Source organism: Cherax quadricarinatus, chromosome 23 (assembly GCF_038502225.1).
Source record: "Cherax quadricarinatus isolate ZL_2023a chromosome 23, ASM3850222v1, whole genome shotgun sequence".
NCBI classification, from domain to species: Eukaryota; Metazoa; Arthropoda; class Malacostraca; order Decapoda; family Parastacidae; genus Cherax; species Cherax quadricarinatus.
In genome coordinates, this window is record NC_091314.1 from 25,891,569 (window position 1) to 25,904,970 (window position 13,402).

Genomic DNA, 13,402 nt, shown 5'->3' on the forward strand with positions numbered 1-13,402 from the left:
ACATCATATCCATGATGTGGGTGGTCATATCATATCCATGATGTGGGTGGTCACATCATATCCATGATGTGGGTGGTCACATCATATCCATGATGTGGGTGGTCACATCATATCCATGATGTGGGTGGTCATATCATATCCATGATGTGGGTGGTCACATATCCATGATGTGGGTGGTCACATCATATCCATGATGTGGGTGGTCACATCATATCCATGATGTGGGTGGTCACATCATATCCATGATGTGGGTGGTCACATCATATCCATGATGTGGGTGGTCACATCATATCCATGATGTGGGTGGTCACATATCCATGATGTGGGTGGTCACATCATATCCATGATGTGGGTGATCACATCATATCCATGATGTGGGTGGTCACATCATATCCATGATGTGGGTGGTCACATCATATCCATGATGTGGGTGATCACATCATATCCATGATGTGGGTGATCACATCATATCCATGATGTGGGTGGTCACATCATATTCATGATGTGGGTGGTCACATCATATTCATGATGTGGGGGTGGTCACATATCCATTATGTGGGTGGTGGTCACATTATATCCATGATGTGGGTGGTGGTCACATCAAATCCATGATGTGGGTGGTGGTCACATTATATCCATGATGTGGGTGGTGGTCACATCAAATCCATGGTGTGGGTGGTGGTCACGTTATATCCATGATGTGGGTGGTGGTCACATCAAATCCATGATGTGGGTGGTGGTCACATCATATCCATGATGTGGGTGGTCACCATTATCCATGAGGTGGGTGGTGGTCACCCATATCCATGATATGGGTGGTGGTCACATCATATCCATGATGTGGGTAGTGGTCACATCATATCCATGATGTGGGTAGTGGTCACATCATATCAATTATGTGGGCGGTGGTCACATCATATCCATGATGTGGATGGTGGTCACATCATATCCATGATGTGGGTGGTGGTCACATCATATCCATGATGTAGGTGGTGGTCACCTCATATCCATGATGTGGGTGGTGGTCACCCATATCCATGATGTGGGTGGTCACATTATATCCATGATGTGGGTGGTGGTCACATCATATCCATGATGTGGGTGGTCACATCATATCCATGATGTGGGTCGTCACCATTATCCATGAGGTGGGTGGTCACCCATATCCATGATGTGGGTGGTGGTCACATCATATCCATGATGTGGGTGGTTGTCACATCATATCCATGATGTGGGTGGTGATCACATCATATCCATGATGTGGGTAGTGGTCACATCATATCAATTATGTGAGCGGTGGTCACCCATATCCATAATGTGGGTGGTCACCCATATCCATGATGTGGGTGGTGGTCATATCATATCCATGATGTAGGTGGTGGTCACCTCATATCCATGATGTAGGTGGTGGTCACGTCATATCCATGATGTGGGTGGTGGTCACCCATATCCATGATGTAGGTGGTGGTCACCTCATATCCATGATGTGGGTGGTGGTCACCCATATCCATGATGTGGGTGGTGGTCACATCATATCCATGATGTGGGTGGAGGTCACATCATATCCATGATGTGGGTGGTAGTCACCCATATCCATGATGTGGGTGGTCACCCATATCCATAATGTGGGTGGTCACCCATATCCATGATGTGGGTGGTGGTCATATCATATCCATGATGTAGGTGGTGGTCACCTCATATCCATGATGTAGGTGGTGGTCACGTCATATCCATGATGTGGGTGGTGGTCACCCATATCAATGATGTGGGTGGTGGTCACATCATATCCATGATGTAGGTGGTGGCCACCTCATATCCATGATGTGGGTGGTAGTCACCCATATCCATGATGTGGGTGGTGGTCACATCATATCCATGATGTAGGTGATGGCCACCCATATCCATGATGTGGGTGGTGGTCACATATCCATGATGTGGGTGGTGGTCACCCATATCCATGATGAATGTGGTCACATCATATCCATGATGTGGGTGGTGGTCAACCATATCCATGATGTGGGTGGTCACATTATATCCATGATGTGGGTGGTGGTCACCCATATCCATGGTGTGGGTGGTCACATTATATCCATGATGTGGGTGATGGTCACATCATATCCATGATGTGGGTGGTCACATCATATCCATGATGTGGGTGGTCACCATTATCCATGAGGTGGGTGGTCACCCATATCCATGATGTGGGTGGTGGTCACATCATATCCATGATGTGGGTGGTTGTCACATCATATCCATGATGTGGGTGGTGATCACATCATATCCATGATGTGGGTAGTGGTCACATCATATCAATTATGTGAGCGGTGGTCACATCATATCCATGATGTGGATGGTGGTCACATCATATCCATGATGTGGGTGGTGGTCACATCATATCCATGATGTAGGTGGTGGTCACCTCATATCCATGATGTGGGTGGTGGTCACCCATATCCATGATGTGGGTGGTCACATCATATCCATGATGTGGGTGGAGGTCACATCATATCCATGATGTGGGTGGTAGTCACCCATATCCATGATGTGGGTGGTCACCCATATCCATGATGTGGGTGGTGGTCATATCATATCAATGATGTGGGTGGTGGTCACATCATATCCATGATGTAGGTGGTGGTCAATCATACCTATGATGTGGGTGGTGGCCACATCATACCCATGATGAGGGTGGTGGTCACATACCCACAATGGGGGTGGTGGTCACATCATACCCATGATGTGGGTGGTGGTCACATCATACCCATGATGTGGGTGGTGGTCACATCTTAGCCATGATTGGGTGGTGGTCACATCATAGCCATGATGTGGGTGGTTGTCACATCATAGCCATGATGTGGGTGGTGGTCACATCATAACCATGATGTGGGTGGTGGTCACATCATAGCCATGATGTGGGTGGTGGTCACGTCATAGCCATGATGTGGGTGGTGGTCATATCATAGCCATGATGTGGGTGGTCACATCATAGCCATGATGTGGGTAGTGGTCACATCACAGCCATGATGTGGGTGGTGGTCGCATCATAGCCATGATGTGGGTGGTGGTCACATCATAACCATGATGTGGGTGGTGGTCACATCATAACCATTATGTGCGTGGTGGTCACGTCATAACCATGATGTGGGTGGTGGTCACATCATAGCCATGATGTTGGTCACATCATATCCATGATGTGGGTGGTGGTCACATCATATCCATGTGTGTGGTGGTCACATCATAGTCATGGTGTGGGTGGTGGTCACATCATATCCATGATGTGGGTGGTGGTCACATCATACCAATGATGTGGGTGGTCACATCATACCCATGATGTGGGTGGTTGTCAATCATACCTATGATGAGGGTGGTGGCCACATCATACCCATGATGAGGGTGGTGGTCGCATACCCATAATGGGGGTGGTGGCCACATCATACCCATGATGTGGGTGGTGGTCACATCATAGCCATGATGAGGGTGGTGGTCACATACCCATAATGGAGGTGGTGGTCACATCATACCCATGATGTGGGTGGTGGTCACATCATAGCCATAATGTGAGTGGTGGTCACATCGTACCCATCATGTGGGTGGTGGTCACATCTTAGCCATGATTGGGTGGTGGTCACATCATAGCCATGATGTGGGTGGTGGTCACATCATAGCCATGATGTGGGTGGTGGTCACATCATAACCATGATGTGGGTGGTGGTCACATCATAGCCATGATGTGGGTGTTGGTCACGTCATAGCCATGATGTGGGCGGTGGTCACATCATAGCCATAATGTGGGTGGTGGTCACATCATACCCATGATGTGGGTGGAGGCCACATCATACCCATGATGTGGGTGGTGGTCACATCATACCCATGATGTGGGTGGTGGCCACATCATACCCACGATGTGGGTGGTGGTCACATCATAGTCATGGTGTGGGTGGTCACATCATTCATGATGTGGGTGGTGGTCACATCATATCCATGATGTGGGTGGTGGTCACATCATATCCATGATGTGGGTGGTGGTCACATCATAGTCATGGTGTGGGTGGTGGTCACATCATACCCATGATGTGGGTGGTGGTCACATCATACCCATGATGTGGGTGGTGGTCACATCATATCCATGATGTGGGTGGTGGTCACATCATACCCATGATGTGGGTGGTGGTCACATCATACCCATGATGTGGGTGGTGGTCACATCATACCCATGATGTGGGTGGTGGTCACATCATACCCATGATGTGGGTGGTGGTCACATCATACCCATGATGTGGGTGGTGGTCACATCATACCCATGATGTGGGTGGTGGTCACATCATACCCATGACGTGGGTGGTGGTCACATCATACCCATGACGTGGGTGGTGGTCACATCATACCCATGACGTGGGTGGTGGTCACATCATACCCATGATGTGGGTGGTGGTCACATCATACCCATGATGTGGGTGGTGGTCACATCATACCCATGATGTGGGTGGTGGTCACATCATACCCATGATGTGGGTGGTGGTCACATCATACCCATGATGTGGGTGGTGGTCACATCATACCATGTGTGGTAATCAAAAGATTACAGAGGCACTTAATGGGTCAGTAACTGATAAGTAAGGAAATTGCAGTGGCAATGAACTAACATGTTGTGAAGTTAATAACAATCGTATAAACTGGTACGAAGACACGAATTCAGTCACAAAAGTATTACCATCATCACAGTTGATGTGGGAAGTACAGTGACTGTACGTTGATGGAGGTGCAGGGGAAGGTGCAGGTCAGAGGGTAATGTCAACAGTATTGCTCCCGCACATCTGGTAAGACACCTACTCTGTCTGCGCACTTTTGGTAAGACAGGTACTGTGTCTGCGCACTTCTTGTAAGAGAGGTACTGTGTCTGCGTATTTCTGGAAAGACAGCTACTGTGTCTGCGCAAATCTGGTAAGACAGCTACTGTGTCTGCGCACATTTGGTAAGACAGCTACTGAGTCTGCGCACATCTGGTAAGACAGCTACTGTGTTTGCGCACATCTGGTAAGACACTTACTGTGTCTGCGCACATCTGGTAAGACACTTACTGTGTCTGCGCACATCTGGTAAGACAGCTACTGAGTCTGCGCACATCTGGAAAGACACTTACTGTGTCTGCGCACATCTGGTAAGACAGCTACTGTGTCTGTGCACATCTGGTAAGACAGCTACTGAGTCTGCGCACATCTGGTAAGATACTGTGTCTGCGCACATCTGGTAAGACAGCTACTGTGTTTGCGCACATCTGATAAGGCGATAAGGCAGGTACTGCATCTGCGCACTTTTGGTAGGAGAGGTACTGTGTCTGCGCACTTTTGGTAGGAGAGGTACTGTGTCTGCGCACTTCTTGTAAGACAGGTACTGTGTCTGCGCACTTCTAGTTAGCTACTGTGTTTGCGCTCTTCCGGTAAGACAGGTACTGTGTCTGCGCTCTTCTGGTAAGACACCTACTGTATCTGCGCACTTCTAGTAGGACAGCTACTGTGTCAGCGCACTTCTGGTAGACAGCTACTCTGTCTGCGCACTTCTGGTAAGACACGTACTGTGTCTGCGCACTGCTGGTAAGACACCTACTATATCTGCGCACTTCTGGTAATACAGGTACTGTGTCTGCGCACTTCTGGTAAGACAGCTACTGTGTCTACTCGTGGTAAGACAGGTACTGTGTCTGCGCACTTCTGGTAATACAGGTACTGTGTCTGCCCACTTCTGGTAAGACAGCTACTGTGTCTACTCGTGGTAAGACAGGTACTGTGTCTCCGCACTTCTGGTAAGACAAGTACTGTGTCTACGCACTTCTGGTAAGACACTTACTCTGTCTGCGCACTTCTGGTAAGACAGCGACAGTGTCTGCGCACTTTTGGTAAGACAGCTACTGTGTCTGCGCACTTCTGGAAAGACAGGTACTGTGTCTTCACATTTCTGGTAAGACAGGTACTGTGTCTGCGCACTTCTGGTAAGACAGGTACCGCATCTGCGCACTTCTGGTAAGACAGGTACTGTGTCTGCGCACTTCTGGTAAGACACCTACTATGTCTGCGCACTTCTGGTAAGACAGGTACTGTGTCTGCGCACTTCTGGTAAGACACTTTGTCTGCGCACTTCTGGTAAGACAGCGATTGTGTTTGCGCACTTTTGTTAAGACACCTACTGTGTCTGCGCACCTCTGGTAAGACACCTACTGTGTCTGCGCACTTCTGGTAAGACACCTATTGCGTCTGCGCACTTCTTGCAAGAAAGTTGCTATGTCTGCGCACTTCTGATAAGATACCTACTGTGTCTGCGCACCTCTGGTAAGATACCTACTGTGTCTGCGCACTTCTGGTAAGACACCTACTGTGTCTGCGCACTTCTAGTAGACAGTTACTGTGTCTGCGCACTTCTGGTAAGACACCTACTGTGTCTGGTCACTTCTGGTAAGACAGGTACTGTGTCTGCGCACTTCTGGTAAGACAGGTACTGTGTCTGCGCAGTTCTGGTAAGACAGGTACTCTGCGCACTTCTGATAAGACACCCACTGTGTCTGCGCACTTCTGGTAAGACAGCTACTGTGTCTGCGCACTTCTGGTAAGACAGATACTGTGTATGCGCACTCCTGGTAAGATAGGTACTGTGTCTGCGCAGTTATGGTAAGACAGATACTGTGTCTGCGCACTTCTGGTAAGATAGCTACTGTGTCTGCACACTTCTGGTAAGACAGCTACTGTGTCTGCGCACTTCTGGTAAGACAGGTACTGTGTGTGCGCACTTGTTTTAAGACAGGTACTGTGTGTGCGCACTTCTGGTAAGACACTCTGTCTGCGCACTTCTGGTAAGAGAGCGACTCTGTCTGCGCACATTTGGTAAGTCATCTACTGTGTGTGCGCACTTCTGGTAAGACACCAACAGTATCTGCGCACTTCTGGTAAGACAGGTACTGTGTCTGCGCACTTCTGATAAGACAGCTGCTGAATGAGTGATGGTAAACAAATAACCCGCTCATAGAAGAGAGGAGTTTACGACGACGTTTCGATCCGACTTGGACCATTTACAAAGTCACACAGTACCTGTCTTACCAGAAGTGCGCAGACACAGTACCTGTCTTACCAGAAGTGCGCAGACACAGTACCTGTCTCACCAGAAGTGCGCAGACACGGTACCTGTCTTACCAGAAGTGCGCAGACACAGTGCCTGTCTTACCAGAAGTGCGCAGACACAGTACCTGTCTTACCAGAAGTGCGCAGACACAGTACCTGTCTTACCAGAAGTGCGCAGACACAGTACCTGTCTTACCAGAAGTGCGCAGACACAGTACCTGTCTTACCAGAAGTGCGCAGACACAGTACCTGTCTTACCAGAAGTGCGCAGACACAGTACCTGTCTCACCAGAAGTGCGCAGACACAGTACCTGTCTTACCAGAAGTGCGCAGACACAGTGCCTGTCTTACCAGAAGTGCGCAGACACGGTACCTGTCTTACCAGAAGTGCGCAGACACAGTACCTGTCTTACCAGAAGTGCGCAGACACAGTACCTGTCTCACCAGAAGTGCGCAGACACAGTACCTGTCTTACCAGAAGTGCGCAGACACAGTGCCTGTCTTACCAGAAGTGCGCGGACACAGTACCTGTCGTACCACAAGTGCGCAGACACAGTACCTGTCTTACCAGAAGTGCGCAGACACAGTGCCTGTCTTACCAGAAGTGCGCGGACACAGTACCTGTCGTACCACAAGTGCGCAGACACAGTACCTGTCTTACCAGAAGTGCGCAGACACAGTACATGTCTTATCAGAAGTCGGACCGAAACGTCGTCGTAAGCTCCTCTCTTCTATGTGCGGGTTATTTGTGTATCGTTCCAGTCACGGTATTGTGCCTTTTTGTTATTTGTGAGTGATGGTAATTATATAATTCTAATCATAAGAATATAAGAGGATAAGTAAGGAGGAACACTGCAGTAGGCCTACTGACCCATGCCAGGCAGGTCCAATTCTCCTACCGGCTTAAGCCAATGCCCTAACTTATTTCTACAATTACTGGTACAAAGTATACAGTCCTAGCTGACAACAATGACATACTACTACACAGAATGCCGCTTATTATACAGAACATTTTGTGTATATTAGGCCAGTTTTGTCCCCAGGATGCGACCCACACCAGTCGATTAATACCTAGGTGCCTATTTTACTGATAGATGAACATGGACAGCAGGTGTCTTTAGGGAACACATCCTAATGTTTTCACCCGTACCGGGGATCAAACCCCGGACCTCAGTGTGTGAGCTGAGGGCCCTAGCAATCGAACTACGGGATACAACGTGTTTTCTTCGTCATCATCTCCCTCGTGTAGCTGTGTCTTGACTGTAAGAAAAATCAACAGTGACTAAGTTTGGTCACTAAGAGCATGTTTTAACACGTAATTTGCTCAAAATAATTGAGAATGTCAATGGGAAGACGATCGAAGCACTGAAGCCGGTCTGGCTAATAAGCCCTCTGGTCTGAGGGCCAAGACGACTTGGATAATAAGTCCTCTGGTCTGAGAAAGACCAAGACGACCTGGATAATAAGTCCTCTGGTCTGAGGACCTAGATGACCTGCATAATAAGTCGTCTGGTCTGAGAAAGACCAAGACGACCTGGATAATAAGTCTTCTGGTCTGAGGACCTAGATGACTTGGATAATAAGTCCTCTGGTTTGAGGACCAAGAAGACCTGGATAATAAGTCCTCTGGTCTGAGGACCAAGACGGCCTAGATAATAAGTCCTCTGGTCTGAGGACCAAGACGACCTGGATAACAAGTCCTCTGGTCTGAGGACCAAGACGACCTTTCAAATAAGTCCTCTGGTCTGAGGACCAAGACGACTTTTCAAATAAGTCCTCTGGTCTGAGGACCTAGATGACTTGGATAATAAGTCCCCTGGTCTGAGGACCAAGAAGACCTGGATAATAAGTTCTCTGGTCTGAGGACCAAGATGACCTGGATAATAAGTCCTCTGGTCTGAGGACCAAGAAGACCTGGATAATAAGTCCTCTGGTCTGAGGACCAAGACGACCTGGATAACAAGTCCTCTGGTCTGAGGACCAAGACGACCTTTCAAATAAGTCCTCTGGTCTGAGGACCAAGACGACTTTTCAAATAAGTCCTCTGGTCTGAGGACCTAGATGACTTGGATAATAAGTCCCCTGGTCTGAGGACCAAGAAGACCTGGATAATAAGTTCTCTGGTCTGAGGACCAAGATGACCTGGATAATAAGTCCTCTGGTCTGAGGACCAAGAAGACCTGGATAATAAGTCCTCTGGTCTGAGGACCAAGACGACCTGGATAATAAGTCCTCTGGTCTGAGGACCAAGAAGACCTGGATAATAAGTCCTCTGGTCTGAGGACCAAGACGACCTGGATAATAAGTCCTCTGGTCTGAGGACCAAGAAGACCTGGATAATAAGTCCTCTGGTCTGAGGACCAAGACGACCTGGATAATTAATCTTCTGGTTTATCTCAATCTTCGTTAGAGAAGTTCTTTATAAAAGCGTTCATGGGAGTACATTAGTACATGGGAGTATGCACGAACATATGGGTGTACACGGGAGCACATGGGAGAATACAGGAATACATATACATTTATGAGAGTGCATGGAAACATATACTAATACATGAGTGTACAGAAATGCAGGTGTTTGAAAAGCGTATAACAATTATTATTTAGAAAGTGTTAATAGGTGCTGCACCTGTGATGATAGGTCAGGAATGAGAGGGTGGTGGGGGGGGTGAAAAAAATAGCAGCGAGGTTAGTTAATGTGGTTTAAAACCTTACGATTGCACATTTGTCATTAAGGTTGTATGTCCTCTGCTTACCACCTGTCAAGAATACTTTATCTCTAGAACAGGGATTGAAGTAAATTCTCAGTGTATATACACTGACAGACATGAACCTTCTTGTCTTTTTCATATAGGTAATACACGATAGTCGTTAATGGTCCTTAAATCAGGTAGAAGTAGTTGACAGTGGATAACCTGGTTGTGGACTAGCAGGTCCTATACTATCTGTCTTTCCCATGTATATACGAGTATCCTGTGTCTCGTGTAGTACTGAAAATAGATAATCCACTACAGAACACTTTAATCTCTAAAAAAAAAAAAGCTTAAACTCTCAGCATATATACACTTAGAGACGTATACCTGACGATGTATACAGTGTGTGTGGTGCAGGGTTAGTGAGCAGAGAGGAGCCACCAGTGGACCCAGCAGCAGCACACCTGTGCTCACCTCACCTTTATTCTCGACGAAGATGCAGGGATGGTCGAAGATGAACTCCCTGAAGACATTACACTCGCGGTCCAGGTGAGGCTCCCGGCACAAGCAGGTGGGCTGGAAGTATGGGAAGGCCTGGATGGTCCGCAGGGCTGCCAGACACTTGTTCACCGTCACCGTTGAACACGCAACTGCAACACAAACAAAAACCACAACGTTAATATAGCCACATACTCCAGTCAGTGTCCATCTTAAACATGTTACTAATAATATTCATGATTTGCATAACTACGTACGAAAACATCGTCCAATCCCATATACAATGTATCTTGGTAAATAAATTTGCTCATTCACACGGGCCACAGAGGAGCGCACACGGCAGGGTAGTTGATTTAGGTCCAAAGACTATCGACTAAGCAAGGGTCATCAAGGCTGCATATCACCTGTTCACTACTAGTCAAGAATACTTTATACAGTGTATATACATATATAACGGGATTGTTTGGTACGTGCTGCAAGTGGGTGTGAATGATACGTCTTCGGAGGCTTCTTACTTTATTAATAATGTCGCAGTGGGTTACACAGGCTTGTGTGTTTGTGCCCATGGCCCGGGCAGGGCCATCCCACGAGAGAGAGCTGGGAGGCCTTGTGTCTTGCTGCTAGGCCGCTGTGAGAGTGAGGGTGAGGCATATCTGGGCAGGCTGGTGTGCCCACCGGGAGGCCTGGCTACAGAGGGCAGCACCAGCATGGCGCGAAATATGAACTAAGCTGGCAGACAGCATGGGCTGTCTGTGCAGACAGTACAGGCTGTCTACATACGCTCGATCACCCTCTCTACAGCCCTTTCAACACTCTCCAGCACCATTCTCCTGCCTCCTACAGCGTCCCTACGCCCTTCTCAGCTACAAGAAGTAGAGTTGAGGTCGTTTAGTGTGTTGGCTTCGTGTGGCTTCCCGCGTGACCACGAGGCAGCTCTGGGGTTGGTCCATACCCTAGACAGCTTGTACACATACCAGCCTTCTCTACAGCCTTCTCTGCTACGCAACGACGTCCATCTCGTCGTCCATGTGTGTTGTGTTCTTCCCAGTTTCCTCCGAAGACGTATATCATTCACACCCGCTTGCAGCACCTACCAAACAATCCTGTTATAAATGGTGACAGCGGTGCTCGCAGGAGTTGTGTTTGCCTGGAGAGAGGAAGAAGAGGTACGAAGTCATGTTCACTTCATCACCCTACACAAGAAGCATCCATCTCTCAACAAGTTATCCTGATGTCGTGTCTGCACGTTTGAGCATCCAGACACAGGTACAAGCAGGATCCAGGCCGAAATTTGCCGAAATTCTCCGAGAATTGTAAGTGGCGTCACAGTGACCCCACGCTACAGCGTCCCACGCTACAGCGTCCCACGCTACAGTATCCCACCGCTGCCACCATTTATAACGGGATTGTTTGGTAGGTGCTGCAAGCGGGTGTGAATGATACGTCTTCGGAGGCTTCTTACTTTATTAATAATGTCGTGGTGGGTTACACAGGCTTGTGTGTTTGTGCCCATGGCCCGGGCAGGGCCATCCCACGAGAGAGAGCTGGGAGGCCTTGTGTCTTGCTGCTAGGCTGCTGTGAGAGTGAGGGTGAGGCATGTCTGGGCAAGCTGGTGTGCCCACCGGGAGGCCTGGCTACAGAGGGCAGCACCAGCATGGCGCGAAATATGAACTAAGCTGGCAGACAGCATGGGCTGTCTGTGCAGACAGTACAGGCTGTCTACACATAAGGATATACATTTCTGTGTCAGAAAAAAAAAGGGTGAAAGGACATAACATAAATGCATAAGGAAAGTCAAAATGGGTGTCATAAAGCAGTTTCTTACAAGAAATAAGAACATAAGAAAAAAAGAGCACTGCAGCAGGCCTACTGGCCCATGCGGGGCAGGTCTAACTCACACCCACCCACACCCACTCCTGTATTTATCTAACCCATTTTTAAAACTACACAAGGTTTTGGCTTCAATAACGCTACTCGGGAGTTTGTTCCACTCATCCACAATTCTGTTACCAAACAAGCACTTTCCTGTATCTTTTCTGAATTAAATTTTTTCCAAATTGAAACAATTGTTGCGAGTCCTGTCTTTGTTAGATATTTTTAACATAATATTAACATTCCATTTGTTTATTCCCGTTTTCCATTTATACACCTCAATCATATCCCCCCTAATTCTACGCCCTTCTAAAGAGTGCAGATTCAGGCCCCTCAGTCTATCATAGTAGGAAAAATTTCTGACACATGGGACCATCTTTGTCATCCTCTTTTGTGCGTTTTCAAGAAGTTAAATAACAATTGCACTGTTTATAGTGTAATAACAGTCGCTAAAGAACCAGTCTTGTCACCTCTCAATTATTGTATTGTCGTATGTAACTATGTTGTAGGCGCGTGTGTAGGCGCGTGTGTACGCGAGCGTAATGAGTCTGTAGGTAGGATGAGGCCGGGGGATGAGGGGAGGGGGGGGGGAAACGTATGCAGGTGAGGTGAGGTGAGGTATATCTCACAACTTTCAGTCCACCAACACAAAATAGATTGCATCTACTTCTGATCCCCCTTTATCACCGTCTATACCGCTACATAATAATAATAATAATAATATTAATAATAATAATAATAATAATAATAATAATAATAATAATAATAATAATAATAATAATATTTATTTTTACAGGTACATGATACAACTTACACAGACTTCGCAGACATCAATGACACACTATATAGAAGGCCGTTGTGTTACTTATGTCACTAAAGAGCTTTTGTGTATTCTTGTGGTTCACTTCGATGTGGAGCTGACATGCAAGTTCTTGTGTTCAGTTCAGTGTTCTCATAAACAACTTATCCTCGCTTATTATGTATATTCTGTAGAGTACTTGGTATATGACGGTCATGTATTATCTTGTACGTTCATCCTGATCTCACTCTAACACATATTATTTATTTATTTATTTATTTATTTATTTATTTATTTATTTGAACATGATACAGAGAAGTACAAAAGAATACAGTTAAATGCAGCATACCAAAGCCACTTGTATGCAGAGCATTACGGGCAGGCTTAAAATTAACTTAAGATTAACTAAGCAGTGAAGTATTCAGTGGTGCAAAAAT

At 47.1% G+C, this 13,402-nt stretch overlaps 1 protein-coding gene across 1 annotated transcript in view; it reads right to left on the reverse strand.

The window, feature by feature from the left end:
• Positions 1-13,402, reverse strand: part of LOC128685564 (uncharacterized) — a gene marked incomplete at its 5' end in the record, with an annotated part of 404,172 nt that overhangs the window by 284,748 nt on the left and 106,022 nt on the right. The window contains 1 exon segment of the mRNA XM_070088019.1: positions 10,276-10,446. Within this exon segment, the coding sequence (XP_069944120.1) occupies positions 10,276-10,446 (171 nt within the window).